This window comes from Natrix helvetica, assembly GCF_964273705.1.
Source record: "Natrix helvetica genome assembly, chromosome: 1".
Classification (NCBI taxonomy): Eukaryota; Metazoa; Chordata; class Lepidosauria; order Squamata; family Natricidae; genus Natrix; species Natrix helvetica.
This window is the reverse complement of record NC_138548.1, coordinates 168,014,845-168,042,701: the sequence shown is the minus strand read 5'-3', so window position 1 is coordinate 168,042,701 and position 27,857 is coordinate 168,014,845. Positions and strand designations below refer to the sequence as shown.

General features: G+C 40.5%; 1 protein-coding gene across 1 annotated transcript in view; it reads left to right on the top strand.

Annotated features, from left to right (window-relative positions):
• The window catches only part of TTN (titin), a 311,080-nt gene extending 283,785 nt beyond the window's left edge, over positions 1–27,295 (top strand). The window contains exons 306-332 of the mRNA XM_081956298.1: positions 76–1,842; positions 1,936–2,232; positions 3,238–3,525; positions 3,647–3,946; positions 4,037–6,103; positions 6,205–6,507; positions 6,603–6,908; positions 7,009–7,299; positions 7,413–7,712; positions 7,810–8,115; positions 9,071–9,376; positions 9,476–9,757; positions 9,997–10,590; positions 10,691–10,978; positions 11,099–11,398; positions 11,740–12,042; positions 12,181–12,483; positions 12,591–13,175; positions 13,664–13,969; positions 14,064–14,363; positions 15,380–15,955; positions 16,056–16,361; positions 16,459–17,052; positions 18,264–24,217; positions 24,307–24,460; positions 25,604–25,888; positions 26,018–27,295. Coding sequence (XP_081812424.1) covers positions 76–1,842; positions 1,936–2,232; positions 3,238–3,525; positions 3,647–3,946; positions 4,037–6,103; positions 6,205–6,507; positions 6,603–6,908; positions 7,009–7,299; positions 7,413–7,712; positions 7,810–8,115; positions 9,071–9,376; positions 9,476–9,757; positions 9,997–10,590; positions 10,691–10,978; positions 11,099–11,398; positions 11,740–12,042; positions 12,181–12,483; positions 12,591–13,175; positions 13,664–13,969; positions 14,064–14,363; positions 15,380–15,955; positions 16,056–16,361; positions 16,459–17,052; positions 18,264–24,217; positions 24,307–24,460; positions 25,604–25,888; positions 26,018–26,310 — 17,954 coding nt within the window. The 3' untranslated portion in view covers positions 26,311–27,295. The remainder of the gene's footprint in view (positions 1–75; positions 1,843–1,935; positions 2,233–3,237; positions 3,526–3,646; positions 3,947–4,036; positions 6,104–6,204; positions 6,508–6,602; positions 6,909–7,008; positions 7,300–7,412; positions 7,713–7,809; positions 8,116–9,070; positions 9,377–9,475; positions 9,758–9,996; positions 10,591–10,690; positions 10,979–11,098; positions 11,399–11,739; positions 12,043–12,180; positions 12,484–12,590; positions 13,176–13,663; positions 13,970–14,063; positions 14,364–15,379; positions 15,956–16,055; positions 16,362–16,458; positions 17,053–18,263; positions 24,218–24,306; positions 24,461–25,603; positions 25,889–26,017) is intronic.
• Positions 27,296–27,857: the final 562 nt, after the last annotated feature.

Below are 27,857 nucleotides of genomic sequence, written 5' to 3'. Positions count from 1 at the left end.
TCTTTCCCATTTTTGGGTTGTATTTTTGGGTTTTCCTCAGTGTTAACAATTTGATGTTGTTGTTGTTTTCTGCAGAGGAGCCAGAAATCGACTTGGATGTGGCTCTCAAGACCTCCATTGTGGCTAAAGCAGGCCAAGATGTGCAGATAATGATCCCATTCAAGGGAAGGCCACCTCCGACCGTTGTATGGAGAAAGGGTGACAAAAATCTTAGCGTTGATGAACGATACACCATCCAGAACACAGAATCGTCTTCTCTTCTTAGCATTCCTCAAGTCACCCGCAACGACACAGGAAAATACACCCTTACGATTGAAAACGGAGTTGGAAAAGCCAAGACCTCCTTTGTGAATGTCAAAGTGCTCGACACTCCCTCTGCGTGCCAGAGATTGCACCTCAAAAATGTTTCTCGTGGAACCGTGACTTTGGTATGGGAGCCGCCACTCATAAATGGTGGCTCTGAAGTTACAAATTATGTCATTGAAAAAAGAGATGCCACAAAGAGAGCTTGGTCTTCCGTTACAGCAAAGTGCTCTAATACATCCTTTAAGATAACTGACTTGTCAGAGAAGATCCCCTACTTCTTCCGTGTTCTCGCCGAAAACGAAAATGGATTAGGTGAACCGTGTGAAACTTTGGAGCCAGTGAAAGCTGCAGAAGTACCTGGACCTGTGAGGGATTTAACCATGAAAGATTCAACCAAGACCTCTGTCATCTTACAGTGGACCAAACCTGAGTTTGATGGTGGTAGTATCATATCCGAGTATGTTATTGAAAAAAGATTAAAGGATGAAATGGAATGGTCATATGCCGGCATAAGCAAGGCATGCGAATTCGAAGTGGAAAAACTGAAGGAGCTTTCTGTTATGGATTTCAGAGTGTCAGCTAAGAATGAAAAAGGAAGAAGTGATGGTGTTACAATTGGGCCAATTACAGTGAAAGATTACGTAATAACACCTGAAGCAGATCTTTCTGATATACCTGGAGGAGTGGTAACAGTGAGAATAGGTTACAATGTCCATCTTGAGTTGCCATATAAGGGAAAGCCCATACCCAGCATGAGCTGGCTAAAAGACAACATGCCTCTTAAGGAAAGCGAACTGGTTCGCTTCAAGAAAACGGAAAACAAAATAACATTAAGCATTAAGAATGTGAAGAAGGAAAATGGTGGCAAATATGCCTTAATTCTTGATAATGTCGTCCACAGAAAGTCATTCCCTTTCACAGTTATCACCCTTGGCCCGCCTTCTAAGCCCAAAGGACCAATCAAGCTAGATGAAATCAGAGCAGACAGCATGGTTCTTTCGTGGAACCCCCCTGAAGATGATGGAGGGGGAGAAATTACAGGCTACAGTGTGGAGAAGCGTGAAACTTCACAAACCAACTGGAAGATGGTCTGCTCCAGTGTAGCAAGGACAACCTTCAAAGTTCCAAACCTCGTGAAAGATGCAGAATATCAGTTCAGAATCCGTGCAGAGAATAGATACGGAGTAAGCCCACCGCTTAACTCGGTAGAGGTCATAGCTAAACATCAGTTTAAGCCACCAGGTTCACCAGGAAAGCCCGTGGTTTACAATATAACAGCTGATGGAATGACCATATCTTGGGATGCTCCCCTTTATGACGGAGGGGCAGAAATTACCGGGTACCACGTGGAGAAGAAAGAAAGAAATAGCATCCTGTGGCAGAAAGTAAATATTTCATCAATATCTAGTAGAGAATACAGAATCACTGGTCTAATGGACGGCTTGGACTATCAGTTCCGTGTATATGCAGAAAACTCTGCTGGAATAAGCCCTGCTAGTGATCCAAGCAAACTCCATCTGGCAGTTTCCCCAGTTGGTAAGTGATTGGATACAGTATAAAATGCCTATGTTCCTACCGTGCTAGGAATTGTTTTGTTGATGACTGTGAATGCATTTTATTTTCATTCAGATCCACCTGGCACCCCAGATTATATTGATGTGACAAGAGAGACAATTACTCTCAAATGGACTGCACCCATGCGTGATGGAGGCAGCAAGATTGCAGGTTACAGTGTTGAGAAACGGCAAGGACCTGAAGATCGTTGGGTCAGATGCAATTTTACCGATGTCAGTGAATGCCAATATACAGTTACAGGACTTAGCCCAGGAGACCGATACGAATTCCGAATCCTCGCAAGAAATGCTGTCGGGACTATCAGCCCTCCTTCTCAGTCTTCGGGCTATATCATGACCCGAGATGATGCTAGTAAGTCTTACGTAGCGGTAATAAGTAGTAGTAGTTATCATAAGTGCAGAGGTGGTATTCAGCAGGTTCTGACCAGTTCTGGAGAATCGGTAGCGGAAATTTTGAGTAGTTCAGAGAACCAGTAAATACCACCTCTGACTGGCCCCGCCCACATCTATTCTCTGCTTCCTGAGTCTCAGCTGATCGGGAGGGAATGGAGATTTTACAGTATCCTTCCCCTGCCATGCCCACCAAGCCACGCCCACCAAGCCAAGCCACACCTGCCAAGCAACGACCACAGAACCGGTAGCAAAAAAAATTGGATCCCACCACTGCATGAGTGGTTATACTTATTCTATTATATAGTACTCAAATCTTTGTAAAGGTTTGTGAGCATGTTAGATTTTCTGTCAGAATGAATCAGTATGAAACGTTTGGGTCTAACTCTGCAAAATAGTTGCCCTATGCTATGCATTTTTATTATGGGTAGTCCTCAACTTACAACCATTCATTTAGTGACCATTCGAAGTTATAACAGCACTGAAAAAAATAATAGCTTTCACACTTATGACCATTGCAGCATCCCCATGGTCATGTGATCAAAATTCAGACGCTTGGCAACTGACATGTATTTATGACAGTTCTAGTGTCCCTGGATTATGTGATCTCCTTTTGTGACCTTCTGACAAGCAAAGTCAATGGGGAAGCCAGATCCACTTAACAACCGTGTAACTAACTTAAGAACTGCAGCGATTCACTTAACAACTGGAGACTGTTAAGGTTGGTGGCAAGGTGGCAAGGAAGGTTGTAAAATGGAGCAAAACCAGTTTAACAACTGTCTTGCTTAACAACAGAAATTTTGGGGACAACTGCACTTGTAAGTCAAGGATTACCTATAATGGGTTTCAAGTTCATAGAAAGGAATTGATTAATGTAGTTAAAACTGCTCTTATTCTGGGGAAGATATATTGTGATATATTGTGAAGATACATTGCAAAGATTAATTTATTTCTTTTTCTTTTCTAGTCGCACCCACTATTGAATTTGGTGCTGAGCATTTTGAAGGTCTTACAGTCAAAGCAGGTGAAAGCATCAGACTTAAAGCCCTTATCACAGGCCGGCCAGTTCCTCAAGTGACCTGGTTTAAAGACGGAGAAGAGATTGACAAGCGATTGGGCATTGAAATAACCACCGCTATTGGCCATAGTTCCATATTTGTTAGAGATGCTTCTCGGGACCACCGCGGAATATATAGGGTGGAAGCCAAGAATTCATCAGGCACCAGACAAGAAGACATAACCATAAGAGTCCAAGGTAATTTGGCATTCTTTCAACTAAACCTATTTGCCTCGAACGGAGTAACCTTTATTAATCAATTTTCTGCATTCTCTACTAAATGAAGCACCACTTAAACAACTACATGTTTGTCTTACAGATACTCCAGGGAAAATAGGAGGCCCAATACGCTTCACCAATATTACTGAAGAGAAGGCAACACTGTGGTGGGAACCTCCGGCTAATGACGGCTGTTCAGCCATTACTCATTATGTAATTGAAAAACGTGAAACCAGCAGAGTATCCTGGGCACTAATTGAAGACCACTGTGAAGCCTGCAGCTATACAGCACTTAGATTAATAAAAGGCAATGAGTACCAGTTCCGAATCTCTGCAGCTAACAAGTTTGGGGTTGGCAGGCCTCTGGAATCTGACCCTTTTGTAGCACAAGCACATTACAGTAAGTTCATTATCAATAGAAAAAAACCCAGTGTGTATGCTAGTTAGCCTTTTCCAAAGCCTTCTCTAATTTTCTGTTTTCATTCTACAGATGTTCCTGATGCACCTGGGACTCCAGAACCTAGCAATGTAACAGGGAACAGCATCACTCTCACATGGACAAGGCCAAAATCAGATGGTGGAAGTGACATCGATCAATATATCTTGGAGAGAAGAGAAAAGAAGAGCATTCTCTGGGTCAAAGTATCTAGCAAGAGACCCATTTCCGAGACAAGATACAGAGTCACAGGGCTAACTCAGGGCAATGAATATGAGTTCCAGGTTATGGCAGAAAACAAGGCTGGTGTGGGGCCACCTAGTGGTGTGTCAAGGCTGATTAAATGCAGAGAGCCAGTTCACCCACCAGGTCCTCCAACTGTGGTCAAGGTGATAGATACATCAAAGACGAGTGTCACCTTAGAATGGACCACGCCAGTTTTTGATGGCGGCTTGGAAATTATTGGCTACATCATTGAAATGTGCAAAGCTGATTTGGGAGATTGGCATAAAGTCAATGCTGAGACTTTGATCGCAACCAAGTATACTGTGACTGACTTAGAACCAAATGAGCATTATAAATTCCGAGTCAGTGCTGTGAATACCGCAGGAAAAGGAGAAAGCTGTGAAGTTGCTGCTTCAGTACAAACTGTGGATAGGCTTTCTTCCCCTGAACTTGATATTGATGCTAACTTCAAGCAGACTCACATTGTCCGAGCAGGGACAAATGTCCGTCTCTTTATTGCCTTCAAGGGCAGACCTGTTCCTATTGCTACATGGTCCAAAGCGGACTCCGATCTCAACTTACGTGCTAACATTCACACAACAGATTCATTCAGTACATTAACGGTAGAGAATTGCAACAGAACAGATGCTGGAAAATATGTGTTTACTGTAGAAAACAACAGTGGTAGCAAGTCTATTGCTTTCACAGTGAAAGTGCTAGATACCCCCGGGCCACCAGGTCCTATTACATTTAAGGATGTGACTAGAGGCTCCATCACTTTAATGTGGGATGCTCCAATTCTGGATGGAGGTGCACGAATCCATCATTATGTTGTGGAGAAGCGAGAAGCAAGCCGCCGTAGCTGGCAGGTTGTTAATGAAAAATGTACCCGCCAAATAGCTAAAATCACTGATCTTGCAGAAGGAGTGCCCTATTTTTACCGTGTCGCAGCACAAAATGAATATGGAGTAGGTGAACCATGTGAATTAACAGAACCAGTGGTGGCTACTGAAGAACCTGCTCCACCTAAGAGATTAGATATTATTGATACCACTAGGTCATCTGTGGTACTTGCTTGGCTTAAACCTGATCATGACGGTGGCAGCCGTATCACTAGTTATCTATTAGAGATGAAACAGAAAGGAACTGAAGTTTGGCGTGAAGCAGGTCAAACGAAGCAGCTCACTTTTACAGTAGAAGGTCTTACTGAGAACAACGAATATGAATTTAGGGTCAGAGCAAAGAATGATGCTGGTTACAGTCAGCCAAGAGAAGCTTTCTCCTCTGTCATTATTAAAGAGCCACAGATTGAGCCAACAGCAGATCTTAGTGGAATAACTAAGCAACTTATAACTTGCAAAGCTGGAAGCTCCTTCACTATTGATATACCAATTAGTGGACGTCCTATTCCAAAAGTAACTTGGAAACTTGAGGAAATGAGACTCAAGGAAACTGATAGAGTGACTATCAAGACGACCAAAGATAGAACTACAATGATTGTTAAGGACAGCATGAGAGGCGACTCTGGCAAATATTATTTGACTCTTGAGAATACGGCTGGTGTGAAGACATTCACTGTCACAGTTATAGTTATTGGAAGGCCAGGTCCAGTTACACGCCCCATAGAAATATCATCAGTAACAGCAGAATCCTGCGTCTTGTCCTGGAAGGAACCTGAAGATGATGGTGGCACTGATATTACCAACTACATTGTTGAAAAACGTGAATCTGGCACAACAGCATGGCAGCTTGTAAACTCCAGCGTCAAGCGTACACAGATCAAAGTTACCCATCTCACTAAATATATGGAATATACTTTCCGGGTCAGTTCTGAAAACCGATTTGGTGTCAGCAAGCCTGTTGAATCAGTTCCAGTTGTGGCTGAGCATCCATTTGGTAAGGAATCATTATCCTAACGAATGTGCATATATTTGTTCCAGTTTTGCTTGAAAAAGAATCCAAGTATTTAACATTTCTCTCCCTCTTTCTTTTATTAGTCCCTCCAAGTCCTCCCACAAGACCCGAGGTCTATTTTGTGTCGGCCAATGCCATGTCCATCAGATGGGAGGAGCCATATCACGATGGTGGCAGCAAAGTTGTGGGATACTGGATTGAAAAGAAAGAGCGCAACACAATCCTTTGGGTAAAGGAAAACAAAACTCCATGCTTTGAATGTGACTACAAAATCACCGGACTTGTAGAAGGCCTGGAGTACCAGTTCAGAACATACGCATTAAATGCTGCTGGAGTGAGCAAAGCCAGTGAAGCTTCTAGGCCAGTAGTGGCCCAAAATCCAGTTGGTAAGCATTACACAGAAAAGAGATAATTCCTATTTTTATTTAAAATAATCTTTTTTTTAAAAAAATGACATGGCGACTATAATGTTCTTTTTCAGATCCACCAGGTAGACCAGAAGTGACAGATGTCACCCGGTCTTCAGTTTCATTGAGCTGGACTGCTCCACTTTACGACGGTGGAAGCAAAATTGTTGGCTATATTGTAGAACGCAAGCCCTACCATGCGACTGGAGATGGACGCTGGTTGAAATGCAATTACACCATTGTTTCAGAAAACTTCTTTACGGTAACAGCCCTCAGTGAAGGAGAGGAATATGAATTCCGTGTCTTAGCAAAGAATTCGGCTGGTGTGATTAGCAAAGGTTCCGAAACCACAGGTGCCGTCACCTGCAAAGATGAATATTGTAAGACTTTTTTCTTAACAGATATCTAAAGTATGTTAAAAATGTCACCTTTAAAAGAAATTTACGTTGAGAGTTTATTCGTCTTGTTTTTTTTTCATAGCACCACCCAAAGCTGAGCTGGATGCCAAATTACAAGTAGATGTTGTAACTGTTAGGGCTGGATCTGATCTTGTTCTTGAGGCATCGATCGGTGGAAAGCCGGAACCCAAAGTGTTTTGGTCTAAAGGCGAGAAGGAGTTGGATTTATGTGAGAAGATCTCTTTGCAATACACCAGCAAGCATGCTGTCGCAATCATCAAGTTCTGTGACAGAAGCGATACTGGAAAATACACATTAACTGTTAAAAATGCTAGCGGAACAAAACAAGTTTCTGTTTTGGTCAAAGTACTGGGTGAGTATTTCACGGTTCATAATTTCTGAAAGAACAAAATCTTTCTTTTCAAGCCAATGTTATATAATTGCACTAATTCCTTTTGGGGGTTTTTTTTTTTTTTTGGTCTACAGATTCTCCTGGTCCATGTGCTGGCAAGATCACCATCAGCAGAGTGACAGAGGAGAAATGTACCTTGGCTTGGAATGCTCCTCAAGAAGATGGAGGGGCAGAAATTACTCACTACATTGTAGAGAGACGTGAGACTAGCAGGCTGAACTGGGTTATTGTTAATGCGGAATGTGCAACACATTCGTGTGTAGCGGCGAGACTTATCAAGAATAATGAATACATATTCCGTGTAAGAGCTGTCAATAAGTATGGGCCTGGAGTTCCACTTGAATCGGAAACAATGATTGCTAGAAATTCATTTAGTAAGTCCCTCCTTGGTTCAGTTAAAAAAAATTATTCTAGATAGATGTGGAAGGGATATCTAATTTTTTTTCTTCTTTAAAAAAAAAATCATTTCAGCTATTCCATCACCTCCTGGGATGCCAGAATCAGTGGGTGCTGGCAAAGAGCACATCATTATTCAGTGGTTGAAACCAGAATCTGATGGCGGTAGTGAAATAAGCACCTATCTGGTCGATAAACGAGAAAAGAGAAGTCTACGGTGGACACGAGTAAACAGAGACTACACCATTTATGACACCAGGTTGAAAGTCACCAGTCTCATGGAAGGCAGCGAATATCAGTTCCGTATTACGGCAGTAAATGCTGCTGGAAACAGTGAGCCTAGCGAAGCTTCTCAATATATTTTGTGCAAAGAACCATCATGTAAGTTCCCCAAATTTATATCTTTATAGTTAATTCCAAATCGAGTGATATAAATGATTTCTTAGTCAAATAGTTAATAGTGTTTTTTTTAATAATTTGAAATCTCAGGTGAATTGTTTCTTTGTTCATTATTTATGACCTTTATCTGATATCTTGTGACAAAGTTCTCAGGGTCACTTACGCTTTTGCATTTAATTCAGTGAAATCTTACAAAACTCAATTCTCTTTTAGTTGGCATAGACGGGCATCCGGATTGATTAGATTGAAATAATTATCAATAGCCAATGAAATAGTGCTCAATTTAAATCAGCAAACTGTATTTGGTTAACAAAAACAAAAATTAAAACCGAAAGATTTGGCTTTGAGCATTAAAGATCACAAGTCCAGCTGGTTCTGTACAATTGAGACAGGTAATTCCTTTTAGAGACAGGGGTGTCAATAGATTATATCGCACTTATGATCTAATTCATCACCATGTATTTCCATCAGAGAACATTTCCCTGGATCAGGTAAACTAATAACTCTAGCGTTTTGTTTTCTGAAGACTTATATTATCTTTTAGGTTAGAGGTCAAAGTGAATTGAAACATATTAGGCCTTTAAAAAAAATTAATTTATTTAATTATTTGCAAAACAATTGAGGAAGTCTTTCTCAAAGTCTTACAGATAGGTTGTTATGTTGTAGAATTTGTATGTTCCGAATTGAGTTGATTTACTTTTAAAGAGAGAATAAAAAGGAACTAGTCATATGGAGTAATATAAACGGTCTGAATTTCTAAACAGTTTTCCCCTTGAGATGTCCATCTATTCTATAGCATACTTGTTCAGAAATAGGAAGATGGATAATTATGTCGTTATCAAGCTTTTTGCAATCAAAATTAAATATATACATTTCCCAAAGAATGAAAGCCTTCAAGAAAAATAATAACAATAACCATTTGTTCTTTTTTCCAAAGATACTCCTGCACCTCCTTCATCTCCAAGAGTTGTAGATACTACTAGGACCAGCATAAGCTTAGCTTGGACAAAGCCCACATACGACGGTGGAGTTGATATATTGGGCTACATTCTTGAAATGAAAGAAGAAGGCACTGACCAATGGTACAGAGTCCATACCACAGCCACCATAAGGAACCCTGAATTCACCGTGACTGGTCTTAGACCAAGCCAGAAATACCGCTTTAGAGTGGCTGCCACCAACATAAACGGAATAAGTGAATACAGCGAGTCGCCAGCCGAAATAGAACCTGTGGAAAGGCTAGGTAACGTAACATTTATAAAGCATTCATAGATTTCTATTTACACATCTGTTTAGAATATTCAAACGGAAGCTTATCTTTTATTTCTCCTCCCATTGACAGAAATACCTGCTCTTGAGCTTGCTGATGACCTAAAGAAGACCGTTACTGTCCGAGCTGGCGGCTCTTTACGTCTAATGGTCTTAGTGTCTGGCAGACCACCGCCAATAATTATGTGGAGTAAAGCAGGTGTTGACCTAGCAAGTCGGGCTATCATTGACACCACCGACAGCTATACACTCTTGGTTGTGGACAAAGTTAACCGGTATGACGCTGGGAAATATGTCATTGAGGCTGAGAATCAATCAGGAAAGAAATCCGCAACCGTTCTTGTAAAAGTCTATGGTAAGTTAACCCCTTTCAATTTCTTTTTACAGTCACCTTGTTTATTTCAGTTTAAAGGATATTTGAAACTGCACCACAATCAAGTAACAGAGAGCCAGGCAAACTGCAAAAAGAGAAAACATTATAAGGAAGATTATGCCTGTGACGGTCTAGACGTACTGTTTTGTCAATAAAGAAAAGAATTTTATTGGACAACACAGTATAATCAATCATTAATATTTTATTTTTCTCCCCCGTAGATACTCCTGGCCCTCCAGGAGCTGTGAGAGTAAAAGAAGTCACAAAAGAATCTGTAACTATTACTTGGGATGTTCCTGCCATTGATGGTGGGGCACCAGTCAATAACTACATCATTGAGAAACGTGAGGCTGCCATGAGAGCTTACAAAACAGTCACTACCAAATGCAACAAAACCATTTACAGAATTTCTGGACTCATGGAAGGCGCTCTATACTATTTCCGAGTTCTGCCAGAAAACATCTATGGAATAGGTGAACCATGTGAGACATTGGATACAGTGCTTATATCTGAAGTCCCAAGCGTGCCACAGAAACTGGAGGTGGTCGACATTACCAAATCTACCGTATCACTTGCCTGGGAAAAACCACAGCATGATGGTGGCAGCAGATTAACTGGCTATGTCATTGAGGCCAGTCGAGTTGGAACAGACAGGTGGATGAAAGTTGTAACCCTGAAACCTACAGTCTTTGAGCATACAATCATTTCATTAAATGAAGGAGAACAGTACCTGTTTAGAGTCAGAGCCCAAAACCAGAAAGGTGTCTCGGAACCAAGAGAAATAATCACAGCCGTCACCGTCCAAGAACAAAAAGGTAAAAGCCCTGGTTGAAAAGCAAAAGTTTGTTCAAAACAATGATTCATGGTTTGATTTGATTAACCACATCCCTTTTTTAAACTCTCTTTTTTTTTTAGTTCTACCCGCAATTGATCTTGCTGGAATTCCTCAAAAGACTATTCATGTACCAACTGGAAAACCTATAGAATTGGCCATTCCAATTTCTGGACGGCCACCTCCTGCTGTTTCTTGGTTCTTTGCTGGCTCTAAACTAAAAGAATCGGAGCGTGTCAAAATCGAAACAGTTGCTAAACTCACTAAATTAACCATACGCGAAACAACAATACGAGATACTGGAACATATACACTTGAACTGAAGAATACGACGGGAACTGTTCTTGAAACAATCAAAGTTATTATTCTTGGTAAGATTTTTGGTTGGTTGGTTTAAAATATATCCCTGCCCCCTTTTTTATCATTCCCACCACCCCTAAGCGAACCACACTGTTTTTGAATCCTTTATGCTTGTTTTTTCTTTTTCACAGATAAACCGGGACCACCCACTGGACCTATTAAAGTAGTTGACATTGATTCAACTTTTGTAACTATTTCCTGGGAACCACCTGAGATGGATGGTGGTGCAACATTAAGTGGATACGTGGTAGAACAACGTGATGCCCACCGTCCAGGATGGTTACCAGTATCTGAATCAGTATCTCGGACAACATTTAAATTTTCTAAACTGATTGAAGGGGCTGAATATGTATTCCGTGTGGCTGCTACAAACCGCTTTGGAATTGGATCCTACTTGCAATCTGAGATTATAGAATGCAAGAGCAGAATAAGTAAGTTAATATTTTGCATTAAAAACTAAAAAGAAATATGGAGAAATATTTTAAGACCCAGTGTTGCATATCTTCTGTTCTTTTGCTTAAATAATCAGTTACATTGAACTAGTCACAAAGTAGTTTAGATAGATAGATGATAGATAGATATGGGTGGGTGGGTCGGTCGGTGGATGGATCGATGGATGGATCAATGGATCGATGGAGATGAAAATGGAGATACATAGAGAGGATAAAGAGATAATAGGGATATATATATATAACCATGCTTGAATAAAAGGAACATAATATGACTTTAAATGGAGTCATGTTCTCAATATTTTTCTTCTTTATCCATCTAGGCATCCCAGGTCCTCCTGGTACTCCAGAAGTGTTTGATATCTGCCGTGATGGAATGACACTTACTTGGTATCCACCAGAAGAGGATGGTGGTTCACAGATCTCTGGTTACATTGTGGAACGCAAGGAAGTTAGATCAGACCGATGGGTCCGTGTAAACAAAATTGCTGTTACTATGACACGTTATCGGTCAACAGGGTTAATTGAAGGCCTGGAGTATGAACACCGCATCACAGCTATCAACGCTAGGGGCACTGGCAAACCAAGCCGAGCATCAAAGCCTACGATTGCTATGGATCCAATTGGTAAATAATGTACTACATTTGCTAGGAAATATTTAAGAAATAGTAGATGCTAATAGGTTGAACTGTCTTTTTGAGAAAGAGTGTTCAATGTGCAGTCTTCTTCACTAGAGCTGTGTCTGTTCTCATTATGTATTCCAGCTCCTCCCGGCAAACCTCAGAATCCAAGGGTTACAGATACTACAAGAACATCAATTTCCTTGGCTTGGAGTCCACCTGAAGATGAAGGTGGATCTAAAGTCACTGGCTATTTAATTGAAATGCAAAAAGTTGACCAGTTTGAATGGACAAAATGTAACACCACACCCACCAAAGTTCGTGAATACACTCTAACCCATCTTCCACAAGGGGCCGAGTATAGATTCCGTATCATAGCTTGTAATGCTGGAGGTCCTGGAGAACCCGCAGAAGTACCAGAAACAGCCAAAGTAACAGAAATGCTTGGTAAGAAAATTCAGCTGTTTCTCCTTAATGGAACCCAATGTTTAAATCTTAACAACACTGTTTAACTATTTTGCATCTGACATGAGATGTTTTTTTCCTTGTCCCAGAATATCCTGATTACGTACTAGATGAAAAATACCTGGAAGGTCTATTTGTAAGGCAAGGTGGAGTAATTAAGCTCACAGTGCCAATTAAAGGTAAACCTATTCCAATTTGCAAATGGACGAAGGAAGGACACGACATCCTCCAGAGAGCGATGATTGCCACTTCTGAAACAGATACTGAATTGGTGATCAAAGATGCAGAAAGGGAAGATTCTGGTACTTACGATTTAACGCTTGAGAACAAATGTGGCAAGAAAGTAGTCTACATCAAAGTCAGAGTCATTGGCATTCCAAATCCACCAGAAGGGCCACTTGAATATGACGACATACAAGGGCGCTCCATTAGAGTCAGCTGGAAGCCTCCCACTGATGACGGTGGTGCCGATATATTGGGATATATTGTTGAAAGGCGTGAAGTACCAAAGACTGCCTGGTACACAGTGGGTTCCAGAGTAAAAGGCACATCCTTGGTGGTGAAAGGACTCAAAGAAAATGTGGAATACCACTTCCGTGTTTATGCTGAAAACCAGTTTGGTGTCAGCAGATCCCTGAAATCTGAAGAGCCAGTGGTGCCAAAGACACCTTTGAGTAAGTACACATCTCAGTTCTGGTGGTGGTGGTTGTTGTTGTTGTGTCATTACTGGAAAAAAAAGTATTCTTTGGCCTTTTTTACAAAAACGATGTCTTCTGATATGTCCACAAGGGGAAAATGTGAGATAGCAATAGCAATAGCAATAGCACTTAGATTTATATACCACTTCATAAGGCCGTAAGTGGTTTACAGAGTCAGCTTATTGCCCCCCAACAATCTGGGTCCTCATTTTACCGACCTCAGAAGGAGGGGAAGGCTGAGTCAACCTTGAGCCTGGTGAGGATTGAACCTCTGGTACTTAGCAGAATTAGCCTACAATACTGCATTCCAACCACTGCGCCACCATGGCTCAGTGGTTAGGTTAGGATGAAAGATAATGACTTGCCTAGAGTCATTTCTAAAATATCACAACTGAATAGAGATTTAAACTCAGTGTTTAAATCTGGGGGGAGATATATAGTAACCGTTGTGTTCTTCTTAACAGATCCACCAGAGCCTCCAAGTTATCCACCAGAAATACTCGATGTCACAAAAAGTTCTGTTTACTTATCTTGGTCCAGACCTAGAGATGACGGTGGCTCTCGTGTCACTGGCTATTATATTGAACGTAGAGAAACATCTACTGACAAATGGGTTAGGCACAACAAGACCCACATCACGACCACAATGTTTACAGTCACAGGACTGGTTCCAGATGCTGAATATCAGTTCCGTATTATCGCCCAAAATGATATTGGTGAAGGTGAACCAAGCCCTGCTTCTGAACCAGTTGTGTGCAAGGATCCATTTGGTATGTAAATATAAAATCAATTATCAGAGGGCATTCAGGTAAAAATTTGGAAGAAGACAAATCTTCATTTCTTTTTTTCCCCCTCATTTTTCAGATAAACCAAGCCAGCCTGGAGAAATTGAGATCACTTCTATATTTAAAGATAGTGTTACTCTAGAATGGGAGCGCCCTGAATGCGATGGTGGTAAAGACATCATTGGATACTGGGTTGAATATCGCCAATATGGAGAGACCGCATGGAAAAAATGCAATAAAGAGCGTATCAAAGACAGGCAGTTTACAGTGGGAGGCCTGCTGGAAGCTACAGAATATGAATTCAGAATTTTTGCAGAAAATGAAACCGGAATCAGCAGACCACGTAGAACAGCAATGACAGTGAAGACAAGACTGACATGTAAGATACAGTATATTCATTATGTTTTACGGCGTAATTTGCAATGTTATTAGACGATACTAAAATAAAGAGGAGAATTCGATTGATCAGTAATGTTGGTTGATTTGATTATATCATTTGAAAGCAATTTGACAGTTCTAACATAAAGGCTGAGAAATTTAATACAGGTAGTCCTTGAATTATGACCACAATTGAGTCCAAAATTTCAGTTGCTAAGCACAACAGTTATTAAGTGAGTTTTGCCCAATTTTATGGCCTTTCTTGCCACGATTGTTTAAGTGGATCACTGCAGTTGTTAAGTCGGTAACACAATTGTTAAGTGAATCTGGCTTCCCCATTGGCTTTGTTTGTCAGAAGGTCGCAAAAGGGGATCACATGACCCTGGGACACTGCAACCGTCATACATATGAACCAGTTGACAAGCATCTGAATTTTGATCACATGACTAGGGGGGGATGTTGAAACGGTAGTAAGTCTGAAAAATGGTAATAAGTCACTTTTTTCAGTACCATTGTAACTTTGAACAGTCACTAAATGAACTGTTATATGTTGAGGACCACCTGTATATTTCTTCTGCTGAATGGATCACAATATAGTAATAGCACTTAGACTTATATACCGCTTCACAATGCTTTACAGCCCTCTCTAAGCAGCCTACAGAGTCAGCATATTGCCTGTAGCAATCTCGGTACCCATTTTACTGGATGGGATGCAGAGTCAACCTTGAGCCAGTGAGAATCGAACTGCCACACTGCAGGCAGCCGTCAATCAGAAGAAGTAGCCTGCAGTATCTCATTCTAACCACTGCGCCACCACGACACAGTATATGATAAATAAACTTCACATACACTATGTGATATTGATGAAATTAAATATGATTTTAATGTTTAGGGGGAAAATTATGCTTAATGCTATGATATTTTGGTTGAAAAGATGGGGCACACTGAAATAAAATATATTTTTTAAAATAGGGAACATTCAGGATTTTTTTTGTCTTTCCCCTTGTATAAATGCAGCCGGAGAAGCACCTGGTGTAAGACAAGAAATAAAGGATGTCACTACCAATTTAGGGGAGACAGGTCAGCTATCATGCCAGATTATTGGGAGACCTCTTCCTGACATTAAATGGTATCGTTTTGGCAAAGAACTAGTACAGAGCCGAAAATATAAGATGTCATCAGATGGGCGCACCCATACACTGATGGTGCTGACAGAAGAGCAAGAAGATGAAGGACTTTACACCTGTAAGGCTACCAATGATGTTGGAGAAATTGAAACCAGCGGCAAGCTCTTATTGCACGCTCCTCCACAATTCCATTCTGGTTACCCCTTGAAAGAGAAATACCGCGCAGGTGTAGGTTCTACTCTTCGCCTCCATGTTGTCTACATTGGTCGTCCAGTGCCTGCTATTACTTGGTTCCATGACAAGAAACTTTTAAAGAACACTGAAACCATTACAATTGAGAACACGGAGCATTATACCCACCTTTCCATCAAAAATGTACAGCACAAAACGCATGCCGGAAAGTACAAAGTGCAACTCAGTAACATTTTCGGAAGTGTTGATACTGTACTCCACGTGGAAATACAAGGTAAGTGCTACCTTTGCTTTCCTTCTCCCCCCCCCCCCCACGGAAGTTAATCAACTATGTTTTTCAAGCATGGCTTCATGCACCATCTTCTGTTCTGCAGATAAACCAGATAAACCGGGAGGACCAATTGTGGTGGAAGCTCTGCTGAAGAACTCTGCGGTCATCAGCTGGAAGACACCTGAAGATGACGGGGGTGCCTTCATCACAAATTACGTTGTAGAGAAAAGAGAAGCGAAAGAAGGTGCTGAGTGGCAATTGGTGTCATCAAGTATCTCTGGCACAACGTGTAGGATTGTTAATCTAATTGAAAATGCAGGATATTATTTCCGTGTCTCTGCTCAGAATGTATTTGGCATCAGTGAAGCATTAGAGGTTTCCTCAGTTGTTATTATCAAGACACCTTTTGGTAAGTACACGTAAAAGTAAAGCATCATCCATTGTTGAATTTATAACCGTCTACTAAGCGAATCGACTTCATGTCCTGGAAATGTTTTATTTTACAGAAAAACCAGGACAACCAATGCACCTAAATGTATCTGCTATTACAAAAGATTCCTGTGTTGTATCTTGGAGACCGCCTGCAAGTGATGGAGGCTCAAAGATTAGAAATTACTACCTTGAAAAGCGGGAAAAGAAGCAGAACAAATGGATTGCTGTAACCACAGAAGAAATTCGTGAGACTGTCTATTCTGTCACAGGCCTTATTGAAGGTCTGGAATATGAATTCCGTGTCAAATGTGAAAATCTAGGTGGCGAGAGTGAATGGAGTGAAATTTCACAACCGATCATTCCCAAATCTGATATACCAATTCAGGCGCCACATTTCAAAGAAGAAATCAGAAATCTGAACGTGAAATTTAGAGGTCATGCCACATTTGTTTGCAAAGTCACCGGTCACCCTAAACCTATAGTAAAATGGTTCAGGCAGGGCAAGGAGATTATGCCAGATGGTGAAAAGGTGAAGATACAGGAATTTAAGGGAGGATATCATCAACTTGTGATTACAAATGTAACAGACGACGATGCTACCGTATACCAAGTGAGAGCAACCAACCAAGGAGGATCTATTTCTGGAACTGCCTCCTTAGATGTTGAAGGTAAATTATGTGTGGGTTTTTTTAGTTGCAATCATTTTTTGTTAAAATTTGAAATGCAAGCTAGTTGACAAAAATCCAATTTCAATTTGACTCCTATACTTATGATATATATATAAGGAGCTGATAAGGAGGAGAGCCTATGGCTTAGTGGCTAATACATCTCCCATATATGTAATACAGCCCAGGTTCGAATCCCAATAAGGGTATGGCTAGCTGATGAGAGCTAAATAGCTTGAAATAGATCTATACTAGTCTCCCTTTATTTATCAACACAAACACAACACAACACAACACAACACAAATATATATATATATATATATATATATATATATATATATATATATATATATATATATATATATATATATATATATATATATATATATATATATATATATATATATATATATATATATATATATATATATATATATATATATATATATATGCTGGTTTTGTTGTATTCGGGTCTTTTCCCATGTAAGGTTGAGATTGTCTTTGCAACGTTTCAGCAGGATCTCACCTGCCATCTTCAAGCGTGGGCTTAAAATGGGAATTACAAAATGGGAATTAAAATTACAGAAAGACGGCAGCTCCGTTCCCATTTTAAGCCCACGCTTGAAGATATATATATATATATCAGTGCTAACAGTTTAGATTAGCCTTCAAACATGATACCATTGCATGGAGTCTCATCTAAATAGCAGGCTTTATAGACTAATATTCAGCAGTTTAAAAAATGAACTTTATAATTTAAAAAAACTATATGGAACACATTTTTAAAACAATTACTACATGTTGTACCATCCTTTTCAAGGAAGAAATATCTCACAACTGCTTCTAACATAGAAAAATTCACTTATGTCCAAATTGGCATTCATAATTTTAGCATGGAGTTTGTGAAATATTTCACTGAACTTTCTATCATGCTATTAGATAAATCTCTTTGATGTGTGTATCTAATAAGAAGCTCTACCAAAATTGCTGAAAGCTGCACTTTGTGTGGATAATCTCCAAATATTATGATATGAACAATACTCTTCGATTATTTGGCAATGGAAAGAATTTATGGCACAAAGTAAATTTCAAATATTTAAGCTGCAAAAATGCCCAAACCCCTTTTAATTTCCTCTATTAAAAACAAAATTAAATTTGTTTAGGGTATTCAGTTTGCTAATTTAATTTTTCTTGTGTTTTTTTTTTTAAATAGTTCCCGCTAAGATCCACCTACCTAAAAATCTGGAAGGTATGGGAGCTGTTCATGCCCTCCGTGGTGAAGTTATTAGCATCAAAATTCCATTCAGCGGCAAGCCTGATCCGGTGATCACTTGGCAGAAGGGGCAAGATCTCATTGACACAAATGGACATTACCAAGTTATTGTTACGAGATCCTTCACATCTCTTGTTTTCCCTAATGGTGTGGACAGAAAAGATGCCGGCTTCTACATTGTCTGTGCTAGGAACAGATTTGGCATTGATCAGAAAACAGTTGAATTAGATGTGGCCGATGTACCTGATGCACCAAGAGGATTGAAAGCAAGCGAGGTTTCAAGGGATTCTGTCAACTTAACATGGAATGCTCCAGCCAACGATGGCGGAAGTAAAGTCACACATTATACCATTGAGAAACGGGCTACAACAGCCGAAAGGTGGATCCGTGTCGGCCAAGCTCGTGATACACGATACACTGTAGTAAATCTGTTTGGTAAGACAAGCTATGTCTTCCGCGTGATAGCAGAAAATAAGTTTGGGCAGAGTCAGCCTTCTGAACCAACAGACTCTATTATAACCAAAGAAGATAAGACAAAAGTACTTAATTATGATGAAGAAGTTGACGAGGCCAGAGAAGTCACCACAGTCAAAGCAACTCATTCTTCTACAAAGGAACTCTACGATAGATACATGATTGCTGAAGAACTCAGCCGTGGGCAGTTTGGAATTGTTCACCGGTGCGTTGAGATTGCTTCCAAAAAGACTTACCTGGCTAAGTTTGTCAAAGTTAAAGGTGCCGATCAAGTGCTAGTAAAGAAAGAAATTTCTATCCTAAACATTGCTAGACACAGAAATATTCTGTATCTTCATGAATCATTCGAAAGCTTAGAAGAGTTGATCATGATCTCTGAATTCATCTCTGGAGTTGACATCTTTGAAAGATTGAACATGCCTGGTTTTGAACTTAATGAAAGAGAAATTGTAAGCTATGTACGCCAAGTATGTGAAGCCCTGGAATTCTTACACAGTCACAGCATCGGAAACTTTGATATCAGGCCTGAAAACATTATTTATTTCACAAGAAGAAGCTCTACCATTAAACTGATTGAATTTGGCCAAGCAAGACAACTGAAACCCGGTGATAATTTCAGGCTTCAGTTTACTTCTCCTGAATATTATGGCCCTGAAGTCCATCAGCATGATTTGGTTAGCACAGCCACCGATATGTGGTCTCTTGGAACTCTAGTGTATATACTTCTAAGTGGCTTGAATCCTTTCCTTGCTGAAACAAACCAGCAGACAGTTGAAAACATCATCAGTGCCGAATACAATTTTGATGATGAAGCCTTCAAAGATATAAGTATTGAGGCCTTGGACTTTATTGACCGCCTACTAATAAAAGAAAGAAAATCTCGTATGACTGCTACAGAAGCTCTTAACCATCCATGGTTGAAGCAGAGAACCGAGAAAACCAGCACTAAAGTAATCAAAACATTAAGACACAGGCGTTACTACCAAACACTGGTGAAGAAGGAATGGACCACTGTTATATCAACTGCCCGTATTTCATGGGGAGGTGCTGTTAGATCTCAGAAGGGAGTTACTATTGCTAAAGTTAAAGTGGCATCAATTGATATTGGCCCGCTGTCTGGTCAAATAATGCATGCTATTGGGGAAGAAGGCGGACATGTCAAATACGTCTGCAAAATTGAAAACTATGACTCAGCCACGCAGGTGAACTGGTATTTTGGAGTAAAGCAACTGGAAAACAGTGAAAAATATGAAATCACCTATCACGAAGGCATAGCTACAATGTACGTCAAAGATATTGCGAAAGCAGATGATGGTACCTATAGATGCAAAGTTGTAAATGACTATGGGGAAGACAGTTCCTATGCAGAACTATTTGTTAAAGGTGTCAGGGAAGTTTCTGACTATTACAGATGCCGAACTGTCAAGAGAGTGAAGCGCCGAGTAGATACCATGCGACTGTTGGAGAAGCCCCCAGAATTTACCTTGCCTCTATATAACCGAACTGCCTATGTTGGTGAAAATATCCGGTTTGGAGTAACTATAACAGTTCACCCAGAACCTCGTGTAACCTGGTTCAAATCAGGTCAGAAAATCAAACCAGGAGACGATGACAGGAAGTATACCTTTGAAACCGATAAAGGTCTTTATCAACTTCTAATCCACAATCTTAATGAGGATGACGATGCTGAGTATACAGTGCTGGCACGTAACAAATACGGCGAGGATAGCTGCAAAGCTAAACTAACTGTGGTTCATCATGCTCCTGCCGAAGACACCACTCTGCGACCCATGTTCAAAAGGCTGTTGGCAAATGCTGAATGTCAAGAAGGCCAGCATGTCTGCTTTGAGATCAGAGTCTCTGGCATACCAAAACCAACACTGAAGTGGGAAAAAGATGGTCAGCCTCTCTCGGCTAGTCCCAATATTGAAGTTGTACACGAAGGATTAGATTATTATGCTTTACATATAAGGGATACCTTGCCCGAAGACAGTGGCTATTACAGAGTTACCGCTACAAACAACGCTGGTTCTACAAGCTGCCAGGCTAACTTGAAAGTGGAACGCTTGAGATATGTCAAGCGGGAATATAAGACTGAAGAAGAGAAGCAAAAAGTTGTACAGAGAAGAATTGACAAGACCGTGAGGATGGCAGAAATTCTTTCCAGAACAGAAACTGTTGCACTGACACAAGTAGCCCAGGAAGCTTTGAGAGAAGCTGCTCTCCTGTATAAACCAGCTGTAAGCACAAAAACTGTCAAAGGTGAATTTGAGCTGACGAAGGAAGAAGTTAAAGAGGAAAAGAGACTCCGAATGCCTTACCAGATCCCAGAGCCCCGCAGGCGCGTGACCACTGCCCTCGAAGAAGATCAGAACATCAAACTATTTGTGCCCATGTCAGACATGAAGTGGTACAAGAAGCTGAGAGACCAGTATGAAATGCCAGGAAAACTTGACAGAATTGTTCAGAAGCGACCCAAGCGCATTCGTCTTTCCAGATGGGAACAATTCTACGTGATGCCACTGCCACGCATTTCGGATCAATATAAACCTAAGTGGCGCATACCTAAATTGTCGCAAGACGATCTTGAAATAGTGAGGCCAGCACGTCGTCGCACACCCTCTCCTGATTATGACTTTTATTATCGGCCAAGAAGGCGATCCCTTGGTGATCTCTCTGATGAAGAAATACTTCTGCCTGTCAATGATTACTTGGCCATGAAGAGGACTGAAGAAGAAAGACTGCTACTTGAAGAAGAACTGGAGTTAGGTTTTTCTGCTTCACCTCCAAGCAGAAGCCCTCCACGCTTTGAATTGTCCTCTCTTCATTACTCTGCAACAGATGCACAGAGAGCTGCAGAATTATCTAGGGGAAGAGAGTTGAGATATGCAACCTATCATATACCCACAAAAGAAGACACGACTGCAACTTATGCACAGCTTCGACAACGTCACGACAGAGCAGCTTATCGGCAATCTAAACAAAAGGAGAGAATAATGGCTGAGAAAGAAGATGAAGAACTCTTGAGGCCAGTTACTACCAGGCAGTGGCTCTCTGAATACAAGAGTGAACTGGAATATATGTCACAAGAAGAAAAGAGACGTATGAGAAGAAGGAGAGAAAAAGAAATAACTGAAATCACATCGAAAGAAGAAGAAGAGGAAATAGAAATGGTGAGACACGTTCATCGGGAATATTCACCCCCTTCAAGATTACTCAGAAGAAGACGTTCTCTTTCTCCAACTTATATTGAGCTGATGCGACCTGTGTCAGAATTAATTCGGCCTCATTCGCATCCTGTGGAAGAACCTGAGAGAAGATCTCCTACGCCAGAAAGAACTCGCCCACGTTCACCAAGTCCAGTATCCAGTGAGCGCTCTCTCTCTAGATTTGAAAGGACAGCAAGATTTGATATATTTTCCAGGTATGAGTCCATGAAAGCTGCTTTGAAAACTCAAAAAACAATGGAAAGGAAACATGAAGTTCTGACTCAAGAACCTTTCACTCTAGATCATACTCCACGCATCACTCTCCGAATGCGCTCACATCGTGTCCCATGTGGCACCAACACCAGATTTATTCTGAATGTTCAGTCCAAGCCAACTGCTGAGGTGAAATGGTATCATAACGGTATTGAAATCCATGAGAGCCATAAAATACATTCCACTAACACCAGTGGTGTATTGACCTTAGAGATCCTTGATTGCCATATTGATGACAGTGGCACATATCGTGTTGTGGCTACAAACTATAAAGGAGAATGTTCGGATTATGCAACATTAGATGTTACAGGAGGAGACTATACTACATATAGCTCCCAGCGCAGAGATGAGGAAGTTCCTAGAACTGTTATTCCTGATCTCACAAGAACTGATTCATATGCAATCTCTTCATTTAAGAAAATTTCTGAAACAGAAGCAAGCTCTTCTGTAAGAGAAGTCAAGTCGGAACTGACAGCAACGAGGGAGTCATTATCATCCTATGAACATCATGCTTCAGCTGAAAAGAAAATCAGTGCGTCAGAGGAAAAATCAATAGAAGAAAAAGCTGTGCACCGGAAATTTAAAACTACTCTACCTGCTACAATATTAACAAAACCCCGCTCAATCACAGTTTCGGAAGGAGAGACTGCAAGATTTTCATGTGACACTGATGGTGAACCAACACCAACGGTGACATGGCTGCGCGGAGGACAAGTTCTTGTTTCTTCTGGGCGCTATCAAGTGACACGCACTGAATATAAGTCTACATTTGAAATTTCCTCTGTCCAGATCTCAGATGAAGGCAGCTATACTGTTGTGGTTGAAAATTCTGAAGGAAGGCAGGAAGCTCACTTTAGTTTAACTGTTCAACAAAAAAGGGTTCCAGAAAAAGCTGTTACGTCATCTCCAAGGGTAAAGTCCCCTGAGCGGCATGTGAAATCTCCAGACAGAGTAAAATCTCCAAAGCGAGTAAAGTCTCCTGAACCATCTCCTGCCCCCTCCAAAGCAAAATCAACCGTCACCGAGAAAACCGCACCAGCTGAAAAAGTAGACTTGCCAGTTGTTATGGCTCCCAAGATAACACAACCACTGAAGGTTGACGTTTCGGGTGATAAAGTAAAACTATTCTGTTCCGTTGAGAGCAGTGTGTTAAGTGTTCGAGAAGTATCCTGGTATAAAGATGGCAAGAAATTAAAAGAAGACGATCGTTTCAAACTTCATTACGCAGCTGATGGAACTTATGAACTTAACATCCATAACCTCCAGGACTCTGACCAGGGTGAATATACATGTGAGATTATTGGAGAAGGTACCTCTTCTAAAACTAGCTTCCAGTTTACTGGACAAGCATTCAAAAATACGAGTTCTCAGATATCAAGCTTAGCCAAAACGCAAACGCTGGTTCAGAAAGAAGAAGAAGTCCTTGAATTATCTACCCAAAAGAAAGCTACTGTGACTTCTCAAGAAAAGGCAGTAGTCCAAGAGGAAATTGTTAAGAAGTCTCTAATACCTGAAGATATTAAGAAACCTTATGCAGAAGTTAAAGCCACTACCACCAAAATGTCAGTGTCTGAAGGTGAAAGAACTGTTGTCAGAGCCAATGTTCCCAATGCTTCTGATGTGAAATGGCTGCTAAATGGAGTAGAGTTAGCTAACTCTGAAGATTATAGATATGGTGTATCTGGAAGTGACCATACATTGACCATTAGCAAGGCTACTCAGAAAGATGAAGGAATACTTACCTGTGAAGGAAAGACAGAAGATGGTTTCATAAAATGTCATTTTGAAATGAATGTTTCCAAAGATCTTTCAAATGCCCCAACCTTCATCACTCAACCAAAATCTCAAAATGTTAATGAAGGACAGAATGTGCTACTTACCTGTGAAGTCACTGGAGACCCTTCTCCTGAGATTCATTGGTTTAAAGATAATCAACCAGTAAGTAATTATTTGTTAGCAATTAAAAAGAAATATTTGCATGCTTGGATTAAACATGACCTTAATTATACCTTTCTTCCTGTTATCAGATTGCTCTCTCATCCAACATCCAAGTAAACCGTTTCAAGAATATTTATTCGCTTACAATCCAAAATGCTGCATTGAGCGATAGTGGAAAATACACAGTCAAAGCAAAAAACTTTCACGGGCAATGCTCTGCAACAGCATCCTTGACCGTCCTTTGTAAGTTTATTTTGTCTTCCAGTTTTCCTTTGATGGCACTAGGACTTAGATGATGTAAGAGAAGCAGCTGACTTTGTGAATTCTCTAATGAAGTACCACTTTACGTACTGAATCAAAAGTGCAATATGAATGAGGATGTTGTTATATTTCAATAAGAGTATAATAAATATTTAATAAAACATTTTATGCCAGCTCAGTCTTATCATAAAGCTTTCAAATATCCTAACATATCTTGGCTATTAACCCCTTGGTTCTGGTGATAATTAATTAAAAACCTCTCAAGAATATTAAATTCCAAATGGTGCACAGCCTTCAGGATTTTAAAATATATTGAAGTTTTCAGATAAAATATAAGGATGTAGATATCCGAGGAATCATTAGGTTGCTTTGTGTTTGCTATCTCTTTGTATACAGGCTTGTATTTAAGGAAAGCTGTGGTGTTTTTTAATGGTGCTTTCAATGAATATCAATGAGGAAAACAAAGCACACTTCTAAGTATTCCCCCCCACACACACACACACACAATTCTTTAGTACTTTTAATGAGTAATTTTAAGACATTTATATTTCCCTGATCATTGTAATAATAACTTATTTAAGATAGAGTATTCTTGCATTGGGACGTGGAGGCTCAGTGAGCTTGTTGATCAGAAAGGTCAGCAGTTCAGCGGTTCGAATCCCTAGCTCCGCCTAACGGGGTGAGCTCCCATTACTTGTCCCAGCTTTTGCCAACCTAGCAATTTGAAAGCATGTAAAAATGCAAATAGAAAAATAGGGACCACATTTGGTGGGAAGGTAATAGCATTCCGTGCACCTTCCGCATTTAGTCATGGCAGCCACATGACCACAGAGACATCTTCGGGCAGCTCTGGCTCTTCAGCTTTGAAACGGAGATGAGCACCACCCCCTAGAGTCGGGAACGACTAGCACATATGTGCGAGGGGAACCTTTACCTTACCTTATTCTTGCATTATTATCCATTATTGGAACCTTGTGTCAAAAACCAGATTCAGTTTTCCTCAAATTGCAAGCCACTCCTGTTTCTCTTTTCATAAAGTCAATAGAGAATGTGCGTCTTTACCAGCTAATGTGGTGTCATTGGTTGTTGTTTTTTTTCCCCATGTATGTTTGCTATGCTCCACAGCTCTAATTGAAGAATCTCCAAAAGAGGTAGTGTTGAGGAGAAGTGGTGAAGCGAGCATGCAGGAGAGTTTCTCTTCAGAGTCACTTCAAATGTCCGCTTCTAAACAAGAAGCTTCGTTCAGCAGTAGCAGTATGACTGAAATGAAATTTGCAAGCATGTCTGCCAAAAGCATGTCTTCCATGAAAGAATCCTTTGTAGAGATGAGCTCCAGCAGTATAACGGGGAAATCTAGTCTGACCCAAATGGAGAGTTCAACTAGTAGCTTGCTTAAGTCTGGTATGAGAGGTGAGCAATACAATTATACGTAGAGTTAGAGAAATCCCTGCTACTTCCTTTAGAATACCTCCTGTCCCAATGAAGTCATAACCTCCACTGAGAATTAATTTTCAACTTTTTTTTTCTTGTTTTGCAAAGGGGTACCTCCCAAAATCGAAGCGCTTCCAAGTGATATCTCCATTGAGGAAGGAAAGGTGCTGACCATCTCCTGTGCTTTCTCCGGAGAACCTACTCCTGAAATAACCTGGTCCCACAGAGGGCAAAATATTTCTAGCCAGGGGGGCAGATTCCATATTGAAACCTGTGAAGATTTAACCACATTTATCATAATGGATGTTCAGAAGAATGACGAGGGCCTTTACACGCTGAATTTGGAAAATGACTTTGGCATTGACTCTGCCACCGTGAACATTAGCATTCGATCAATGTAGAAAGTACCATTATTTTCTTTGCACTTGACTTCTGCCAAGTGACTCATACGGACTGATTTGTAAATATATAGTTTTAAAATAGTATTTTTATACCTTCCTGAACGAGAACAAGATCCTAGAAATTACACTATGATTTATAGTCACCATTAAGTGACTTTAAAACATGTTTTTTTTTTCCATTTGACATGTACATACTGTATATAGCCGACGATAACGGTTATGGAGTTTTGTACCATTTATTTTATGACATTTGAAAATGTAACTTTTGGAACCGTTGGTAGGAGAAAGTTCCTGACGGGACGAATACCCTGCTCAACATTGAACTAATATTGGTGCCTCAACAAAAAGTTGATGTCTAAGATTGCCTCAACAGGTAGAGAGGCTCCCTGTTGAAGACTCCTTTCCTGACACCTAAGAGATGATGCTGTGCACGTTTCATTACGTGCATGAATTTATTTGCAATCAGAAACATAAGCCATTGGTGAGGTTTGCATTTACCCTCCTGTAAGCCCCACTCTAATAGCTTATGTTGAGTCTGATCAAAGTCAAACTTTCTTTTGCTCATGACTGATTTACCATAGATGGAACAAAATGTCAGCGGCCAGCATTTTGTTCACCGCCTCTCTATGCATTGTTTCTGGCACAATGACTGCCTGAACAGCTTTACAAAAAAAGTAACATCACCTGGCTATCCCGTTATTGAACAAAGCTGTTTAGGAACTCATGGACAGAAGCAGTGCCAACTCTTGGGGGTTCCATGGATGCAGTGATTATGTAATAGTGTTTAGGTAGATAATGTCAAGTCGGGGCAACTAAGTTTTGAACCACAGTTTAAAGAAAATGTAAACTGTTGCTATATAACATCACATTTTGCCCTGCACATAAATTTAGTTTAGTTTCATAAGTAGTAAACTATTAGTGAGCTCTTAGCTATTTTACTGAACCTCCTTGAGATATTTAAATAAAGCATGTCACCTGCACATTACCACCTCTGTATCCTAGTCTTTTTTTCTTCCTCTTTCTTCTACTTGCATTCCTACTTTCAGCCTCTGTTTGGGGCGGGGTGGGTGGGTGGGAGGTAATCCATGATCCAGAAACTACAAATGGTCCCTCAGTTCCTTAACACTGAAAAATACAGCTGCAGGATTTTGGATTGTTGTCAGACCACAGAGTTTCTCCCAGTTAAATATTTACTCTTACACCTACACAAAATGAATTCTTGAAAGCCCACATACTTTATTCCTGGTGCACAGTAAGCATCCCCGATTCATAAAAGGAGAAATTAAATAAAATGCAATGGCATGGAAGCAAAAGGTGGGAAAGTGAGAAAGAACGTTGGTCCTACCTGAACGTTCTTCTCAGCGTGGCACAGGATGGTCCAGGAGTGATTGTTCAATCCTTATTTGCCCAAGATACTGAGTCAGAATTTAAGCCACGCCTCCAGCTTCCTCTGCTGATATCCAATTCCGATGAGGCACAGCTCCAACTAGAGAAACGAAAGAAGAACAGGCCCTGCCCGCAGCATTAGTAGCCCCCGGGGACCCGGA